This window comes from Phytophthora cinnamomi (assembly GCF_018691715.1).
Source record: "Phytophthora cinnamomi strain GKB4 chromosome Unknown Contig14, whole genome shotgun sequence".
NCBI lineage: Eukaryota > Oomycota > Peronosporomycetes > Peronosporales > Peronosporaceae > Phytophthora > Phytophthora cinnamomi.
The window spans coordinates 1,477,540-1,496,874 of record NW_027150947.1 but is presented as its reverse complement, the minus strand read 5'-3'; the positions used below and the strand labels follow the sequence as shown (position 1 = coordinate 1,496,874).

At 54.3% G+C, this 19,335-nt stretch overlaps 7 protein-coding genes across 8 annotated transcripts; 2 read left to right on the top strand and 5 right to left on the bottom strand.

The window, feature by feature from the left end:
• Window positions 1–404: 404 nt before the first annotated feature.
• IUM83_01278 (M96 mating-specific protein family) lies at window positions 405–1,947 on the top strand (the record flags this gene model as incomplete). Of its 2 annotated transcripts, XM_067925120.1 has the most annotated exons (4): window positions 405–779; window positions 846–1,013; window positions 1,081–1,419; window positions 1,513–1,947. In XM_067925120.1, 4 exons carry the CDS (start codon window positions 405–407, stop codon window positions 1,945–1,947), a joined length of 1,317 nt encoding a protein of 438 aa, XP_067797492.1. The 2 variants fall into 2 exon arrangements, with proteins under 2 accessions (XP_067797492.1, XP_067797491.1); XM_067925121.1 differs by having other exon boundaries at window positions 405–1,013.
• A 130-nt stretch (window positions 1,948–2,077) lies between these two features.
• IUM83_01277 (Bacterial PH-like domain) lies at window positions 2,078–2,704 on the bottom strand (the record flags this gene model as incomplete). The annotated part of the gene is made up of 1 exon (XM_067925119.1): window positions 2,078–2,704. One exon carries the CDS (start codon window positions 2,702–2,704, stop codon window positions 2,078–2,080), a length of 627 nt encoding a protein of 208 aa, XP_067797488.1.
• Window positions 2,705–3,375: 671 nt separating this feature from the next.
• On the bottom strand, window positions 3,376–5,029 carry IUM83_01276 (Hismacro and SEC14 domain-containing protein; the record flags this gene model as incomplete). The annotated part of the gene is made up of 3 exons (XM_067925118.1): window positions 3,376–3,435; window positions 3,558–3,636; window positions 3,711–5,029. 3 exons carry the CDS (start codon window positions 5,027–5,029, stop codon window positions 3,376–3,378), a joined length of 1,458 nt encoding a protein of 485 aa, XP_067797487.1.
• A 1,383-nt stretch (window positions 5,030–6,412) lies between these two features.
• IUM83_01275 (Amino Acid-Polyamine-Organocation (APC) Family) lies at window positions 6,413–8,051 on the top strand (the record flags this gene model as incomplete). The annotated part of the gene is made up of 4 exons (XM_067925117.1): window positions 6,413–6,997; window positions 7,082–7,224; window positions 7,316–7,549; window positions 7,628–8,051. 4 exons carry the CDS (start codon window positions 6,413–6,415, stop codon window positions 8,049–8,051), a joined length of 1,386 nt encoding a protein of 461 aa, XP_067797490.1.
• Window positions 8,052–8,200: 149 nt separating this feature from the next.
• On the bottom strand, window positions 8,201–10,285 carry IUM83_01274 (uncharacterized protein; the record flags this gene model as incomplete). The annotated part of the gene is made up of 1 exon (XM_067925116.1): window positions 8,201–10,285. The coding sequence occupies one exon, from the start codon at window positions 10,283–10,285 to the stop codon at window positions 8,201–8,203; it is 2,085 nt and encodes a 694-aa protein (XP_067797489.1).
• Window positions 10,286–10,813: 528 nt separating this feature from the next.
• Window positions 10,814–12,712, bottom strand: IUM83_01273 (RxLR-like protein; the record flags this gene model as incomplete). Its single annotated transcript, XM_067925115.1, has 1 exon — window positions 10,814–12,712. One exon carries the CDS (start codon window positions 12,710–12,712, stop codon window positions 10,814–10,816), a length of 1,899 nt encoding a protein of 632 aa, XP_067797484.1.
• A 3,813-nt stretch (window positions 12,713–16,525) lies between these two features.
• On the bottom strand, window positions 16,526–18,030 carry IUM83_01272 (Cytochrome P450 86A2; the record flags this gene model as incomplete). The annotated part of the gene is made up of 3 exons (XM_067925114.1): window positions 16,526–16,960; window positions 17,024–17,362; window positions 17,434–18,030. The coding sequence occupies 3 exons, from the start codon at window positions 18,028–18,030 to the stop codon at window positions 16,526–16,528; spliced, it is 1,371 nt and encodes a 456-aa protein (XP_067797483.1).
• Window positions 18,031–19,335: the final 1,305 nt, after the last annotated feature.

Sequence of the window (19,335 nt, the reverse complement as noted above, 5' to 3'; positions counted from 1 at the left end):
GCTTTTGGTACTGCATCGACGGCCGGAGCCATAATCCTCTCGACGGCCGTCGCCTTGGCTGAATCCGTACTAGTCAACCTCTCCTTAGTCCGTCCAGCTGCCGTAGCCTTTGCACCGGTAGTTGTAGTCGTCACTCTGATCGTGAGTGCACCAATTGGATCTATAGCCCCTCGATGGCCTTTAGTGAAGGGAACAACATGAACTCCAACATGGCTACACTTGTCTGGATTGGCTGCTTGGGGGTTCAACTGGCGAAACGCGGTCGTCACGTCGCGACGCCACCCAACAAAGAAACGTCTCAATCCCGTCGGCATACAAAAACCAAGTGACGTGAGGGATGGCTCGCGACTCGCGTGTCATTCCAAGCGTAACGGTCGAGTGTCAAGCAATATCTGAGACCGAGCATGGCCCTGCGCCTCGAGGACGAGGACGACGCCTTCACGGCCGCGCTGTGCTTCGTGGACGAGTTCATGACGGCGGGCACGGACGAGGTGGCGCTGTCCCTGGCGCTCGAGGGTTTGCCGGGCTCGTCCCCCACGGACGCTAGCGCCGCTCTGGCTCGAGTGGCTGCCGGCGCGAAAGCCCCCAAGCTGCCCCAGAAGAAGCGCAAGGGCGAGGACAAGGACGGCGACAAGGAGAGAGCCACCGCCAAGGCCTGCAAGACGTCGCGCAGCAGCACGCGCAACCGCGTGCGCGACCAGGAGCGGCGCGAGCTGCTGTACCTGCGGGAGAAGGTGGCGGACATGCAGCAGAAGTTGCAGGCGCTGCAGAAGACGCGCGTGCCGGCGCTCACGGCTGAGAGGCAGGAGGTGAAGCAGCCTAAGCAGGAGGTGGCAGAGCAGCAGGAGGGGGACGAGGAGGCCCCCGCCGTGTGGAAGGAGATGGCCAGTCATCAGCTGGAGCAGAGACTCAAGAGTGAGAGGGAGAACAGGCAGCTCAAGCTCGTGCTGGAGGGACAGATCAAGATCGCCAAGAGTCTCGAGAAGCTGCTGCAGGCGCGAGCCACGACGAATGTAAGTGGGAGAGTGAGGGATGAAGTGGGGAGGGTGTTGTACTGATGAGGTGCTGGGTGGTTTGTAGGCGATTGAGAGCTGCTTGGGCGACGGCCAGAGGCTGAAGAGGATGCACGTGTCCAAGCCGGATCGCTCCGATGCGAGCATTTTCAAAGAGCTGATGGAGGGGATCGATGCGGCGTATAAGGAAGTGGACGCGGTTTTCCACGACAATGGGCTGGACACGAAGGAGTCGTCGTTCAGTGATGCCGAAATGCACGAGGGGACGGACGGCGTGTACATGAAGATCTTCGCGAGCAAGGTGCTGCCGTTTGACGTGGCCTCGACCGGCACAGCGGCGTGGCGATACTTCAAGCGATCACTGGAGCACATGCCGTTCCGGTTTCTGTATCACAAGGATCTTCAGGTGAGCGAGCTTTTGGGAAAAATTGTGACGTTAACTATGCCAGTTGTTGCAGGCTGACATGGACTTGGTGTCTTTGTTTGTTTTGTGATCCAGAATATGGAGACAACAGAAGACACGATCATCGAGAGCTTCGGCATGGAGCTGCACGCCAAAGGCACGCAGGCGGATTACCGCGTGAAGCAGATTGTTCGCCGATATATCGAAGAGACTCGTGTCGTGATCGTGTGGCGATCCTACATCGACCCGGTGAGCTTCGCAGGCAACCCAGTGCGTGGCGCGGAGTTTCAGGAGAAGGGATACCTCGTGGTGCGTCGTCCTCGAGCCATGTCTCCGCGGTTTGCACTACTGCAAACGTGCTACCTCATTTCACCCGCACTACCCATTCGTTCGCTCTCGGATGAACGTGCCGTCACAGGTGAGCTCACGGACTTTGTACTGAGCGGCACAGAAGCCAACGTGGCCTCATGTCACCAGATGATCGAGAACATTTTGTTCAACGAGGCGATGAAGGCTCATAGCAACAAGTAAGAGGACGCGCGTCGTGCAGTGCATCAGCGAACGTCCGTAACATTATTATTTTATCACTTGGTTGCTACTCTCCTCGAGTGCAATCAAGAAACAAACCAGCCCGGAGGGTATCGTGTTGCAGCTTGGATACCTACTGCGCCATCTTGTCAACGAGTCCGAGGTCCGAGAAAGCAGCTTGGATGACGTCGCGGTAGCAGTGCGGGTGGGTGCGTTTGTAGGCTTCGTAGAGCCACGCCGTAGCTTCGTCCGACTGTTTGGTGAGTGTCTGGCCGCTGTTCTCTGTGAGGCGAAGAGCTTCACTTGCATGTTTGATGCCCAGGGTGCTGATCTCCCAACGACGTTCGTTTTCCACTTGAGCTCGACTGATGAGCTCCAGCACCTTGTAGATGCCTTGAGCCGAGGTCTGTTCACCCCGGGCGACGTCGATGGAGATGCCTTTGCTCCCGATGTGGAACTTGATCTCGCAGTCGCGGTCGACGTGGCCCGCGCTCTCGAATTTGACTTGGCTGATCTTGTCGTCCTTGTACTCGTAGCGCTCCACCATCTTGCGAGTGGTGGTGGCAGACTCGCCCTCGAGCGTGATGAGAGCCATGTTGGTGAACGTGAACTCCTCCTTGCACGAGACCATGGAGAAGGCGATGGTCTCACTTGGCAGCAGGTACTCCGACGCCTGGCACTTGGAAAAATCCGCGACAATCTTGCAGACGTCCGCGGACCCGGTGAGGTCTCCGGCGAGGCCTTTTACCAGAGAAGCCATGGCACAGCAAGGTTACACGGCGTGGAGGAAGTGAATGTCCGAATGGATGAAGGATCGCTGCAAGGCGAACGGACGGGTTGGGTATCCATGCTGCACATGTTGAACACGTACATGGCTACACTTCGGGAAGTCAACTGGAAAATCCAGGTTTATTGCGCTGTTGAACTCATGGGTCAAGACAAAATCCATTCAAAGCGGGCAAAAATGGTAGCCATTTGCAAACGATCGGAGACAGCAATACAAAAAAAATGTCTGGGATTTAAATCTTTAAAAGTATGATCTCAAATGCAGCCTTGGGTAGGGGTGAACGTCATTTCGGAAGCCAAAGCAGCCATTGTTGATGCAGATAACTCACAAAACGGTCAAGCAGCGACCAATCTTCGGCGAGATGGTCACATGGTGGTGTTTGTGAAGCCCCGAGACGCCTGCATACGAAACTACGCTGATCCTGAGTGCACGTATTACATGCCTTTGATCGATGAACAGACCGCAAGATGACAAGTAAAGCTTTTTTTGATCGATTGAGTCCATTGTGAGCTACTCTTCACGTTTGCAATCCGCGTTCCTACTCAACTGCATGCAATATATAATCTTCAACGCCCGCGTCGTTGGCGTACGCCCACTCACTGCTGTCAAATTTCCTCTGGCGACGTCGGTTAGACGCCACTTGCCTAATGAGCAAACTCGTTGACGAGGTGAAAGTCCGAGAAAGCGGTCTGGTGATTGCCACACTTGCACAGAGAGCTTATTGACACGAGCTGCCGAAACCTGGAACCACTCTGGGTTCTCGAACAGGTAGTCACCTAGTAGGACCTCCATATATTTAATGCATATAACATTGGAAACATCTCACCTTGCGCACACGCATCCTGCTACGTCGTTTACATCTCTTCCTCCAACACTTCATCAACACGACTTCCACGAGGTTCGACCTAAATAAGATAGGAATAGAGCAGAGTCCTCGCCACATCCAACGGCTTCACGCCCACGCATTCCGTAGACTTACCGCAGCCGAGACGGAGGATTCGCGCGAACGCAGTCCGAGTTGAACTGGGCCATCAGCTTGGACTTGCTTTTAGCAAACGCCGCGTACGCATCCGCCTCGAAGCAAACGATGCCAATCGTCGCCGTCCAGTTGGCAGTGGAACGCATGAAACGCTGGATAGCACACAGCGCGAACCACGAAGCAGAATCCAGAGGTAGGCCGTTGTTTCCTGTGGAGATCGACGTCATGGCCACGCAGCTGAGGTTCTCGCGTTGGATGCAGCGCAGCACGCTCCTGTAGGTGCGTTGCAGCTCTTTCAAGCAGTCCGGAGTGTATCCAGCGGGTCCGACGCAGTGGATGAGCTTGTCCACTCCTGCATCAAACCCGGGCGTCACATGGGCATCCCCAAGACCCAAGTGAGCATTCAACGCTCCCACGTGGGCAGCCAGGCCTCGTCCGGCGCGGTTGTGGATCACCGCCGCCGCTCCGGTGTACGGGTTCCTCAGTCCCGACGCCGTGGGGAAGGCCAGTCCGTCAATCCGTTGGTCCCCGACCTTCTCAATCTCCCCAATATCTCCTCGTATAATCTGCACGCGGGCGTTAAACAGCACCAGCTGCTCCGCTGAGCGCAGGAACTCCTTCAACTCGGAGCAAGCCAGCGCCAGCACCTTCTGACTAGGAACGCCCTCGACCCAGCTCGTACTCAGCCCCTGACTCACCTCCCGGGCCGCTTCAGCTTCAGCTTCCGCCGCCACTGCAGCCATTTGCCGAGCACTGCGGCCAGCTCTGGGTCTTATAATAGGAGGCGGAGGGACGTCAGCATCATCATCATCTTCTTCTTCTTCTTCGTTCTCCAGGTCGTCTCCTGCCATGGAATCTCCGTCGTCCACGTCTATGTCCCCCTCCAGCAGCTCAATAAGATCCGGTTCTTCTTCGTCTTCTTCTCGTCCCACTGGCAACAATGCTTCTTCTTCTTCTTCTACCTCTTCTTCATCATCATCTTCTTCCTCCTCTTCATCTACTTGGTCGTCGTTGAACTCCTCGGCGGCTGGCAGTTTCCCAGCGAAGTGCGTGCTCAGCATCTTCCCCCAGAGCTCCTCATTGGTCAAAATCCCTTGCCAGGACTCGTCGAGCGCCAGAACCTCCAGGAAACTGGCGAGTGAGGCCAAGTCCAGCAACTTCAGCAGCCCGCCCAGCAGCATCTCCACGTCCAGCACGCGGCCGATGGCGCTGGGGGCAGCTGCGGCGTACTGCAGTCGCTGGCGCTTGGTCGAGGCGCCCTCGGGGGCCGCGGGAGCCACGTGGTTCAGCTGCACATTCTCGTCGGAGCGTGACGCCATGGCTGCTCGTGAGGAATGAGGAGAAGGATAGTCTTCAAGCGACGCCATTGGCCGGAAAAAGCGGCGAAAAGGCGCGGAAGCGGGATGTGATTGGCGAATCAGATCTGGTTACCAGAAGACATGGCTACATGTAGGTCATAAAGAGAATAAAATTGATTCGCGTCAAACAAAAATATACTAAGCCACATTTGGAGTTTTCCAGATAATCATGTTTAAAGTTGACCAATCAAAATTCGTACATAACCAGACATCAGAAAATTAAAAGATAGAAGACACTCGTAGAAATCGAAAATAGCTCTAATTCGATTACTTTTTACACGAGATTTACGACAATATACAATATGTGAAAATTGTAAAAATATTGAGGTCACACGCCCGAAATTAAATCCGAGATTTTGGGGCCCGGAAATGATATAGGTTTTTTTGGACCGATGTAACCACACGAGTTCGTTAAATTTTCCAACAACCAATAGCTTACAAGAAACACAGGATACGATTCATGCGGTTAAATCGCGATTCCTACTTAGATTCCTAAGCATCTATTTTTTTACGTAGTCTATTCTCCTTCTTCATTTAATGGAGACGATGAATAAAGTCGGCCGTGGATAAATTATGACACTTGGCTGCGCATTTGCTGGAGTTGACATCACCTCGTTCACTGTCACGTCGACAAGAACGAGTTCGTGTGGGAGTTCAAAAATATGTTCAAAGCGGAGAACAAAGCAATAATGATAGGTGATACAAACAGATCTACAATTCTTCGTGGCGGAGAACAGCGGCTGGTGGATGAGCACTGAGCAAGCGAAACCTATCCCACTCGATGAGCACGGTTTAAATCACCAGGAAATCACAAAGGCAAAATTGATTTTACACTACTAGACCAATCCACCTGCGTGTTGCCGTACTGGAGACAATATGACTTGGAGACTCTGACCGGGAAATTCGAGGTCCACAAGCGCGATTTTGCCGGTCGGTATCGTATGTCGGATGGAAACCTGTGTTTGTTTTTGCTTTCAATGTTTCGATTGATGATGCCAGTAATTCTCTACATTCAGCGTTGTGTGCTCCCACAGTTGAGAATGCAGACATGGTACTCACTATGTATAGATGTACCGGTAGTTCGAACTGACAAGTTTAATGATGAGGTACACCGCACACAACCTTTACACAAACTGAACTGAACCCACTTGTGGTCCACGCCATCCATCCATCCCAAAGTCCAAAAACTAGTCCCACCTGATCCCATACTCACCTCAAGTCCCTTCGGACATGGCTACACCCAGAAAATAGTCCGGCGCGCCACCTTTCAGTCGCCAAAGGATGCGCAGCTGCTGAGCTGTTGACACCACCTCCTCGTCCTGCCTCCTTGCTCTCCTCCTCTCGATGCCGGGCTCGCACTCGCACCGCCAGATGGGCATCCTGTCCGTGGCGCTCATCACGTACTTCAACGTCAGCGGCGGCCCGTGGGGCAGCGAGCCCGTGCTGGCCGCCTGCGGGCCGTTCGTGGGCATTCTGGCCGTCGTGCTCTTCCCGTGGGTCTGGTGCCTGCCGCTGGCGCTCACGTTCGCCGAGCTGTTCACGGCGTTCCCGACGGACGGCAGCTTCTGCAAGTGGGTGGGCGTGGCGTTCGGCCGGCCCATGGGTTTCCAGGTGGGCTTCTGGTCCTGGACGTCGGGCGTCATTGACAACGCCATCTACCCCTGCCTCATCGTGGACACGCTGCGTGCGCTGTTGCGCCGGGACGAGGACGGAGTGGACGGTGGTGACGGTGACAACGTCGCGTGGAGCGTCTTCGCCATGCGTGCGGCGTTCGCGGTGCTGTTCATGCTGCCCACGCTCTCCAGCATCAAGGTGGTGGGGCACACGCTGCTGGTCATGGGGGTCATGATCTTCTTGCCCTTCGCGGTGCTCGTCACGTACGCCACGCCGCTGATCCAACCGGCTAATTGGTTCGTCGTCCGCAAAGACGTACGTAAAGTGCAGGTAGATGGAGGTGGGTGGAGGGGTCGTCTGAGTTTTTTTTTTTTTTTTTTTTTTTTTTTTTTTTTGCAGCGGGATTGGGGGAGGTTGATGAGTGCGTTGTACTGGAACTACAGCGGCTTTGATGCGGCGGGGGCGTACGCGGGGGAGATCCAGTCGCCCAAGACGACGTACCCGAGAGCAATGGTGCTCACGGTGGTGATGATTGCGTTCACGTACGTTGCGTTGATTTGGGTGGTGTGGTTTGAGTTGATGAGGAGAGGCTACTTACTGTGTTGGTGGTGGTGGTGTTGTACTTGGTGCTAGTTACATCATCCCGTTCATTGCGATCGCCGGGGCGGACATGCCGCACTACACGACTTGGGAAGACGGATCGTACTCGGTGATCGCGCAGAAGATTGGTGGCACGTGGCTCTGTATCTGGGTGTTGATTTCGTCGGTGTTTGGCAACCTGGGTCTTTATGTTGCGGAGATGGCAAAAGACGGCTTCCAGCTCGCTGGCATGGCCGACTCGGGCTTGGCTCCTCCCTACTTCGCCCAGTACGTGTCTAAATTGCTGTGGGGAATGTATAGGCAGAACTCTGTAACTTATCCTTTTTCTCTTTTTTTGCATCTTAGGCGTCACCCGGACACAGGCGTCCCGCGGCGAGCGATCCTGTTGGCGTTTTTCATCATCGTCTTCATGGGCATGTTCGACTTCGACACGATTTTGGGGGTGGACAACTTCCTGTCGGCTCTGTCGTCGCTCGTGGAGATGAGTGCGGCTGTGCGTATGCGCTTCTCCCACCCTGAGATTGAGCGACCATACCGCGTCAACCTCTCTGACCGCGCGTTGGTTGTAGCCATGACGCTGCCATTCACTCTGGGTGTGTTCATCATGATCAACGAGTTGACCAAGTCCTGGACCAGCTTCTTGCTCAACGTGATCGCGCTTACGTTCGGCTACATCGTCCAGAAGTACATCGAGCGCTACCCATACCACAAGTACCAAGAGATCATCGGAGTGCCACTGCAGCTGACCGATCTCTCCGAGGAACTCTAGCTAGGCCAGTCTATTGGCCTCCTCACCATAGACAATAAACATAACAGTATTTGCTCCGCTCCAGCTTCTTGGTAGGCTGTCGTCACACACACCTCTAGACTGCATTAAAGCCTACTAACCAACTAAGCAAAAAATGGATTCGATTCGAGTTATTTCTTCTTGTCCTTCTTAGCCTTCTTGACCTTCCTGCGTCTCTGACGTTGTTTCCTGGCCTTATTCGGAGACAGTGTAGCTGGGGGTTCCGGCGTACTCTTGTATCCCGAAACCTTGATAATCTCCACACCTTCTTGAACGTGGCTGATGATTTCATCTTCGAGTCCTGCAAACGGGAAATCGGTAATAGGCTTGAGTGAGTAGGCTCGGAGGTAGTTGATGCGTCTACCATAGCACTTCCGAATGCTAGGGAACCATCGATGATCCACGTCGCCTCGAACTTCGTAGTACCGCAAGTCTTGGTTCATGTTGTACTGCTGCACGTACTGCCATAGCTTCTGTGTGTTGTTCCCTTCACGTAAAAACTTCACGATGTTTCGGTGCAGGAACGCAATTTCGCCGTCAGGATCGTGCTGCACCATGGTGTTACCACAGAAAATATTGAGGTGTGGTGCCTTCAGCCCAGCACTGCCTGCGGGCCGCTTGATCATGTGGAAACTGGAGTTGGTCCGCATCCAAGCAAAACGGAACAAATCCTTGTCACCCCAAAGCATATCGAACTCCGCTGGCAAGTGAGGCTCTGTGAGTCCGTAGTGTAGTAGTGTGTGTAGAGCCTTTGTGTGCTTTGGTCGGTTCACGAGCACCTGGCCGCTCTCCTGCTCGAACATGTCGACAAAGGGGACGCCCATGAGATTCCACAAATCGCTGTTCTTCTTGGTCTTGAAAATGGTGCGGTTGGGCATCCAGTAGTCCGGCCAGAAGACTGCACCAGTATCGTTGTAGACTTCTGTGGTGAACAAATGCGTTGGATCGCGAGCAGCGAAATTGTCCGCATCCAACAGCAGCAAGTTGTCGAAAGCACTGTAGAACACTGCGTACAGCTTGGTATAGAATTTAACAGCGCGAGGATCTTTGATGATACGCAAGTACGCGCCGTATTTCGTCGTGAGCTCCTGCAGGAGCGGGTGCGAGGTGTTTGTCTCCTCTTCTCGGTACCACAGCTCGATAGGAAGCGTGCATCCTGTTGAACGCAAAGCACGAATTGCCGCGTACACACTGAGAAATAATTGCTCGTACACCACGTAGGCGATGCCCTGAGTAAATGACGTAGGAGCCTCAATTTTGTGCCCATTCACCACGACAGCTTTGCTGGAGTTGTCCTTGGCGAGTCCATTTTGCCGTAAGAAATCACGCTTGTTGTTGTCGAAAGAAAGCGGGTAGTTTGGTTTGTAGTCATCGGCCATTAAATTATAGCGCACCAGCATCGTTGCATTTGCGCACGAGTACTCCATTTGGCTTGCGCGAGACTTGCACTTCGCGGCGATAATTCTCCGTAGTTCTCCCGTTTTGCGATGACGGTACTCACAGAAACCCGAATCCGATGGTAGGATCACGCGGTCGCATCCAGCATCTCTCTTGGGCTTCAATGCTCCACGAGGAGAGCAATTTGCTGTTTGGCGCCAAGCAACGCATTCATATTCATCGAGTTCAGAGAGAGTCTTGACTGGGTCCCACAGTTTCTCCATATTGGGGTCCGGCTGCGGCTTTGGGGTTTCGTTCGGTGCCGAAGTCTTTGTTGGTGCTGATGTAGATGGAGCTGGAGTTGGTGGTTTTGAGCTCGGTTCAGGTGCAGCCGATGGCTTCGGTGTTGGCGCAGGTGTCGGGGGGCTTGTAGTCTCCTGCGGAGGTGGCTCTGTTTTCTTCTCAGTCGGCTTCGGTGTATCCTCTGGGTTGTCTTGTGGAGCATCTTTCATGGGGTCAATGATGAAGGCGATGGCTTTATCCTGAGACGCATCGGTCGACAACTCAAGCGGTTCCAGCATCATTTTCGATGGCACAGAAGACCCAGAACCGCCGGCATGAGCTGTGAGTTTGGCCAGAAGCTGCTGGCGACGAACGATGACCTCGTGCGCCACGCTGCTGATCTCGTGTTCGCCTTCGTACGAGACGGTGATGACCTGTTGGCTGTACCATCCGCACGAAGCTGATAGAGCGAGAAGCAGCAGCACTGTCACCCACCCGACAATACGAGGCTGCGGTCGTCGTCCGCCCCGACCCTCACCGCGAACGTGCCCCAGCATTTGAGCAGACTTGTGCGCTAAACCGAGATTGCTAGACTGCGAAAAGCTGTCAATCCGTTCTCGAACGCACGGAAGCTTCTGAAGTCGTTTCACGAGCAGGATCCATTGATTCGCATTTTTTCAAGCTGTTGGGACAAAGCACTAGCTGAGCCATTCGCATCGAGAGTCATTTCAACGGAGTTGCAGTATCCCATGCCAGCGCGTGTCCGTTTCGCGCTTGGTGTCGGTGGTTTGAAAACGGCCGAGCTCGGGTTTGGTATCACCACGTGACAAGTGCTAACAGCAAAACTCGCTCGCAGGATGTCAGTGAGCGTGTTGCGCGCACGGCTGCACCCACTTCACACACCACTGGATACATAGTAAAGTTTTCACCTGGCATTTCGCCGCATACGATTAATTTTTCATCTCTCACTCTTCTGGGCTGCCGGCAACTGCTCTGGTGCTCTCGACCATGAGCACATTTGCTTCCTCGCTTACTATACAAGCTTGTAGTGTATGAAAGCCTCTTCAGGACTCAGGCTCAGTCTCTTAAATCTTCGCCGGGTCAGCTACGTCGACGACATCTTCTCCTTCGACGCCATTTGGCTGCTCTTGCTGCGTGCCGTCGATGCGCGCCGCCTCCTGCACCAAGTCCAGCAACCGCTGCTCGAGACCCGCGAACGGCAGCTCTTCGATGGGCTTGACCGTGAACGCGTTCTCGTAATAAATATCCTTGCCGTAGCAGCGCTTGAACTGCGGGAAGTACCGCCCGCCGTTGGCGCCGCGGACGTCATAATCGTCGAGCGACACCTCGTCCATGCGGAAGTCCTGGACGTGGGCCCAGACCTTCGCTCGGTTCTCGCTCGACAGCTTCTCCTGGTTGCGGTGCAGGAACACGATCCCGCGCTGCGGGTCGTGCTGCACCATCGTCACGCCGCAGAAAATGTTCTGGTCGGACAGTTTGAGTCCGGCCGAGCCGGGCGGCGTCTCGATCATGTGGAAGGAGCTGCCCGTCTTGAGCCACGCGAACCTGAACAGGTCCTTGTCTCCCCAGGCGAGCCGCAGGCGCTCGAAGATGCTCGGGTTGAAGGCGTAGTACATGAGCACGTTGAGCGCCTTCATATGCCTGCTCCTGTCGATCAGAACCTGTCCCGACTCCTGCTCGAACATGTCCACGGGCTTCAAGTCAAACACCTCCCAGACGAAGCTGGTGGGCTGGATGTTGAAGATGGTCTTCTTGGGGCGCCAGAAGTCTGGCCAGAAGATGGCACCCTGGTCCTGGAACTCCGGCGTGTCAAAGAGATACGTCGGGTCTCGCACCGCGAAGTTATCAGCGTCCAGCAGCAGCACCTGGTCGAACGCGCTGTAGAACACAGCGTACGTCTTGGTGTAGAACTTGGAGGCTCTCGGGTCGTTGATCTCGCGCATGTACGCTCCATATTGTCCCGTCAGCCTCCGAAGCAGCGGGTGGGTCGGGTCCGTCTCGGACCTTTTGTACCACAACTCCACTGGTAACGTGCACCCCATGAGCCGCATGGACTTGACCGACGCGTAAACACTCTGCAGCATCTTCTCGTACACCACGAACACGATCCCTCGCTTGAATGACGTCGGGGATTGCACCTGTTTCCTCAGCCTCTTTATGTCCTCCGGTGGGGGACTAACCGTCCGCTTGCGCTCCACTCCCCGTTTGAGCTTGTCCACCCAGTTCTCGTCCTTGACCTGATTCTGTTTCTCCTGATTCTTCCCCTCCGCCGCGGCGGCAGCACGTACCTGATCGTCCACCAGCTTCTGGCGACAGTTGGCCATTGAGAAGCTGGAGTCGTGCACGTACTGCGCCGCCTTCTGTCCGAACTGCAGGAACGTGGCGAACTCGTCGCACTTGAACGAAACATCGGGGCGCAGCGAGTCGCAGTGCATCTTCATGACCTGCTGCACGTCTCCCGTGACTTTGTGTTTAACCTCGCAGAAACCGCTCTCCCCGTTGTGCACCGTGGCGTTGCACGGCCGGTCGTTGTGAGGGTCCGCTCCGCCGTCCGGGGCGCAGTCGCGCTGGGCCTTCCACCCGACGCACTCGAAGTTGCTCCAGTCTGTTACAGTTGCAATTGCATTTGCAGTTGCAGTTGCATTTGCATTTGCATTTGCATTTGCATTTGTTGCTTCCTCCTCGTCCGCCGGTTGTTGCATTAGCTCCGTCATCTGCCCGCGCAGGCCGTCGTGCTCGTGCTCGTGGTCGCTGTGGAGGCTGCGCACGGCCAGCCGCTGCAGCTGCAGGTCGCGCTGCTGGATGAGCGACGCCACGCAGATGAGCCCCAGCGCGCAGCTCATGACGATGAGGAAGAAGAAGGCGAACATCTTGCTGTGCTGCGGCTTGGCGTCCTTGGCGTCCTTGTGGACGGCGGTCCCGGGCGGATGGGGCGCGACTCGGGGTGGATCCGCTCGCGGCATCGTCTTGTCTCGGGCGGACGCACTCTAGGACGCAAGTTTAAGTGGTGCTAACCGAGCTTAGGTGGTGCTAACCCGCTTGGGTGTTGCGGCAGGAATCGACGAGTGCCAGCGCGATCAAGCTGTCGGCTGCGCGAGCCTGGAAATTCCACCTCGCCTATCTCTGGCCTGCCGTTTCAGGTGCGTCATTGCAGGTAGCGTTTTGGACCAATCCACGCGCGCCAAAGTTTACCCAGCGGCCAATTGGAGCTGCGCAGCTTCAGTTTTCAGGCCAGCTGTTTGCTGATCTGGATGTGGGGGCTGCTTGGTTCGAATCGAGCAGCTTTAACATCGGCGCGACGATGGCACGGCACCCCTATCAAGCCCTGTCACACGTTGCCACCTCCTCCTACATGTCACCGCGTCCTATTTGCACCTAGGCTAATTTAGCCGCCCTGCAAATAGGCAATAGAGACCTTGGTTCTGGTCCAGCGACCAGAACGAGCCACTTGGGCGCCGTCCCAGTCTGGCTCGAGTGCCAGCTGGGACTCGCGTCTCATGGCTAGCCTTTCGCCGCACGCTGCTTGTGGCCCTTTCGCGCCGTTCCGAGCCAACACGTTGTTTGGCGGCGCAGAGCGCGGGCTGGCCATCAAGCAAATCCGTCGCGCGATCGCTCGAACTCTGGAGACGAAGCGCTGGAACTTGCGGAGTTCGGATCGAACCGAGGGTCCGAGCCGGTTGCAGGTTGCTGTCGTGTGAAAAGTGAGCTGACTCCGGCAGGGGTGACGATCGGGCAGCGGGTGTCAACCGAGTACCACCCCTTTCTCACCACCGCCATCGGTTCACGGTGCAATTTCACCATCCGGATCCGCACGGCAGCGCGGTCGCGATAAATTGTTGTTGGGCCAGGAGCCTTCGGAGCAGGCAGTGTTGTTCCGTGCCTTCGATCAACGCATTCCTCTTTCCAATTCCACGCCACGTGTGGATACCGTCCCCTTGCGAATCAAACCACGCAGAGGTCTTTCACGCTCTATAGGCTCTATGGGCCCCGCACGACGGGTGTGTCGTGGTCAACCGCATGACCGTCCATGGCGACAGGCTCGGAATATCCAGACGCAGTGATCGACAACTTGACACGAATTATTGAGCTATCGAGACGGTTACGAGCACACGAATGCTCGGCGACAGACTCCCCAACTGATCTCGCGGTAAACAACGCTTCAGAACTTGCGCGTGCCGAAAGGCACGCTCTCGTCGGTACGGATCACCAAGGCTTCTGGACTGTTGCGGGCCGCGAGTCACGGTTAACTGCCAGATTTTTCACTTGTCGTCCACCTTTTGTTAATTAATTATATCCCGCTCTTCTGAAATTATATGATGACGGTATGTGTCGCGAATACATGCACATGCAAAATATTAGCAAGTCACTTACACGTGGGTTTTGGCAATGTCGAGGCTCCATCGACAGTAATCCGAGATTTTGCTCGATGAGTTATTAATTAAAAAAAATCGTCGGACCTCCAGCGAGACGTTAGGAAGAATACCTTAGCTCAACGTTAGATGGTATGGTTAGGGAAAAAAGAGAAGCGAGGCATCAGGAGCTAATGACAAATGAGCAGCGTGTTTGCAAAAAGTTGACGAATCAAGTTTTTCGACGTCTTATCGGGCCTACAAGCTGAGTTGTTAGCTAGGTGACTCGTTGCAAAATTCACTCGGAATGCGGGCCTTTAAGCAGCTTGTATGCCGCAACATACAGTGAGATGTGATCATGGCCTTTATCAACCTGTATTTCTTGAGGATCCAGTCGGAGCCACCTTTTCTTATTTTCCGCTCGGTCGAGTTCCGACCCAAAGTCGCCATCACACACAAGCACCATGTAGCAAACTTGCTTTTTCGCATCTACAGTAGAAATGGTTTCGCTAATTCCCACGACCATTTTCGTCGCACTTGTGGGTTATGTCCGTGGTCATCTGCAGGAAGCAAAATCGCTCCACGGGAGATCCGTCGGTGGACGCCTCCACTTGATCGCTCAATAGCTTCCACTTCGCAACAGTAGCAATTTTTTCACACACGCTTGACGCGGGAACCCAGTAGTCCATCTCGGCAGGGGTTGCAGTCCACCTCGTCACCACCGCCACGAAATCCTCCATCGTTTTGCCTTCACGTTTGATGAGTAACTAGTTGTTCGTCGGATCGATTGTTACAGTACCCGTATCCTCCTGCATGATCTCCGCATACTTCGTGGTCTGCGCTCGATTTTACGTTGTCGTACTTCGAATAGGATACTTCAGCAGAGTCATCATGCGAATGCGATCAAACTGCTCCTTTAAGCTACATTTATGCGTAGTGAGCAGCACTTCCGCGTCCTCAGAAACGAGGCGACGCATCGCTGCTACGTGTAGTGGAGGAAATCTCCAGCCTGTCCAAGCTAGCAGCTTCAACACCTACTGGGCGCAGTCAATAACGGCAAACGTGATGACTGCGACAACAAATCGTGTGCATAACGAAAAGCAAGCGGAGCATAACGTAAAGCTGATGACCAGCCAGAAATCCAGTGCGCCATAACGACAAACTTGATGACTAGCTAACGACAACCTAAATTACAGTAGCTCCGGCTTCATTGGTTAGCAGGAGCCGCAGCACTAGGAGTACCTGTGTCCTATTCTCTTTGCTATTTACCTTTGGCAATACACTACGGCTAAACTTCCGGGAGCTTCGCCGACTCCCCCAGCGTGTCTTCGATTTCCCTGCAGACACTACACTACGACAAGTCTGCTGGCATCAGCGACCGGCAGCAAAAAATCCCGAAGATTACCACCCGATACGCAACACCGCTCAACAAAATCGTCATTCAGGAGTTTCCAGCCAAATCCTCCAGAGCATCTCGCCTCCAGCACGGCAACAGACAGACAATGTAACAGGAGGCTCATCGCTCTCAGTGTCGCCCTGGCAATGGCATACAACTGGCATTCTCCTCACAATTGACCTGTAGAAACAAATTAAGGCGAAGATGCAGCTCTTGCCTGTTCCTGCACTCCCTATCAGGACGAACTGCTTGTCATTCTGGGAGCTCGCCTCGTTCGCTCGTAAAAAGCTCTTGAATATCTCCAACACGTTCAAGATTTCCTTCCGAACGTAAATTTGGAGACAAAACGTATGATGCCTCCAATGGCTTGAATATCCTTCATCTCCCCCTCCCCACAATCGTCATCGTTCCACTCAATCCACTTCAAAAAGTCTCCTTCTTGTGGTAAGCAACCGCTTCTACTGCAACTTCTTTTGAGAGTCAGCGAGACTTCATCGTTCCGCCTCTGTCGTTTTGAGGAAACGTCACTAGCACGTGAATGGCATCGGATTCCTGCTGAAAGAGTCGTGATATCTCTTGGGACGACTCTATTTCAATAAACTTTGTGTCTCCATACTCGTTCTCAACAGAACAACGCACTAGCCGTTAATTCAACGGTTTACCGTTCTTCAACCATGCGCTACCTTTTTTCGCCAAGTAGATCCTCAAGTTGTCAGGAGGAACTGTCAGTTTTTTACCAAGCGCATCTTGTACGGTGATTACCTTTGCATCGAGCGCAGTTTCAATTCGAAGCACTTGTGCTGTATAGAAAACACCCCGCAAGACACCTCGAACTTGCCTGCCGCCGACACAATCTCGAAAGAGACCAACTGAACGGGATAAGGCAGTATTCTTTATCTCTGCGCATCGATCGCATCATGATGCTTTCCTTGAAATATCTGGTCATATTCTCGAAAAACAAACAATTGGTATTCAATTACATGTTGAGCGATAAAGCCAATCCTAGCCTTCGCAGACCACGGGCACAACTTTCAAACGCGACTGTGCGTCTTCATCGCCTCATTGAACAAAATGTTCTCGATCATTTGGTGTCCCGCAGCAATGTTGGCTGCCGTTCCGCTCAGGACGAATTCGGTCAGAGCACCAGTGATGGCACCGTCATCAGACAGCGAGTGCACGGGCGTCTCCGGATGGATGAGATAGCACGTCTGCAGCAATGCAAAGTTCTCAGCCATGCCTCGCGGTCGGCGAACTACAATGTAGCCTTTCTCTCGGAATTCTGCTCCGCGCAGAGGAGCACCCGAGAACTCGACGGGGTCAATGAGTGATCGCCACACAATCACCACGCGGTCTTCTTCCACATAGCGGCGCAGGATCTGCTTGACGCGGAAATCGGCTTGCGTCCCGTTCGCATATAACTCCATACTGAAGCTCTCGACGATCGTATCGTCCGTTGTCTCCAGGTTCTGCCATCGTTGCAGACGAGTTAGCCTCACTGTCATTTCCGATATTTCAAACGCCAACCTTACCTGTGGGTCTTTCTGGTACAAGAAGCGGAAGGGCATGCGCTCCATGGACTCGGCAAAGAACTGCCAGGCGGCAGTGCCCGTCGACACCACGTCGAACGGCAGTACCTTGTTGGCAAAAATCTCCATGTACACGCCATCAGGCCCGACACGCATCTTGGCGTCACTGAAGGACGACTCCATCTCTCCGAGTCCATTGGCACGGAACACGTCGTCCACCTCGCGGTACGAGTCGTCCACCCCCGCCATGAGCTCTGCAAAGATCTCCGGCCCCGTGCGATCTGGAGCAGAAGTGTGCATTCGTCGTGTACGTTGCAGCCCTTCCAAACACGACTCCATCGGCTATCAAAAACAACACACAGCTACCGTTAGACCACCACCCAAAAGCCAATCAACTCGACCGCGTCACCAACCTCCGTGGTGGACGTGGCCTCGAGCAGCTTGGCCAGACTCTTGCCGATCTTGATCTGGCCTTCCAGCACCGCCTTCAGTCGGCGGTTCTCCCGCTCGGACTTGAGTCTCTGCTCCAGCTGGTGGCCAGCCATCTCCTTCCACACGTCGGGGGCTCGAACCCCCGACGATGTAGCCACTTCCCCTACTTCATCATCATCGTCACCCTCCCGCTCATTGAGCGTTTTGGGTCGACGAGTGCCCTGCAGGACCTTGAGCTCCTGCTCCATCTCCACGACCTTCTCGCGGAGATACAGCAGCTCCTTGCGCTGCTGGTCTCTAGCTCTGTTGGAGTTGTAACTCTGCGGTCTTTTGGGCTTCGACGCGGTGCATTTAGACTTTTTTGTCTGTTTCTTCGGCGGTGCTCGAGACGCCGAGGAAGTCTTGGCAACGGTTGATTCCACGGCCACGAGCGCCAACTCGTTCCGCGTCGGGAGACCATCCAGAGCGAGCGTGAGAGCGGCTTCCTCGACCTTTTGCTGCGCGGGCTCGACGTACTCGTCGACGTAGTTCAGAGCGGCCTCGAAGGCCTCCGAGTCGTCCACCAGCTCGAGCGACATGGGGGCTGCGAGGCTGCGAAGACAGTGTTGGATAAAGCCGCGGCTTTATTTTCGGCTTTTCGGCTTTATCGATTTTTTAGCCGATCGGCTTTATAATTTAGCCGCGGCTTTATCGATAAAGCCGCGGCTTTATTTGTGGGGCAAGTGGCGGCCAATATCCGGACATTACCGGAGAAATCGTACCTAATTGGGCTGTCGGAGCTGGCCGTGGAAACTCCAGCCGTCGAAACACTATCACTGACGTCATCCCCCCGATGTCGGGTCCTCGCCACATTGGGTCTGGGTATAGGCTGCAGGGCGCTGCGCATCAACGCTTCGTGAAGAGTAACACATTCAAAGGGAGGAGGGGCAACCTTGCGCAGTGTGACTGCCTCAAGGTAGTACTCACAACGCTTGAGGTGGCTCACATAGTTGGTATCTCGCCCTATGACGATCTTGGGCGCGGGTGCAGGATCAGATCTTTGTTCGTCGCCGTAAGCTGCATGACAATGCTTGCACCAAAGCTGGAGCCTGTCGCCCTTCTTCGGTAAGCCCGTCTCAATGAACTGCTGCCGCTCGTAGCCCTGGAGGCGCCCCATCGTGCCAGGGTAGGCTTGTTGTATGAGTAGGCTGGCTGTATACTGATTTGGACGGGAACTTGGGGGGGGGGGTTGTGTTGTGGTGCTCACCTGAGCAGGAACTTTCCGAAACACAAACCCCACACAAATTAGCCGAGTATACAAGTAGGTATAGCCTCTCGTATACCGTTGTATAGCCAATCTCGCGGAGTTATCTTCGGCTTTATAGGGCCGGCTCTATTCGGCTTTTTGAATTTGCTTGCGGCTTTATCTAGCAAATCGCGACAGAGCCCTGGACGAAATAAAGCCGCAAGGGTGCGGCTTTATCCACACTGGCGAAGAGAGTGGCAGCAAATCGCACGTTGTGGATACAGGTGTCAGTTCAACATCCGCAGTCACGTTGACTTTAACAGATCAGGACAAAATCAGATCGCTTGTATAGTATCTCGGAGTTTTTTTTGTTATATTCATAGTTGCCGATCCTGTACAGACGAGGGCGTGAATAAGGAACGCCTGATATATAACAACTTTCAAGTGGTATGAGCCAATTAGAGGGCATAAATTGCCATTGATGTGGACAAAATACTTGATTTAGTTAATTATGTCACTAATCTGTGTCCGGTCCACGTATAATCCGGCGTGGCGCCAACAAGATTTGATGGTGTCGGCGTCCAGCGCATTCCACGCGTTGCTGCACCACGTGACTGCGTCCGATGTCTCGATTACAAAGGGGACCAGCTCGCAGCAC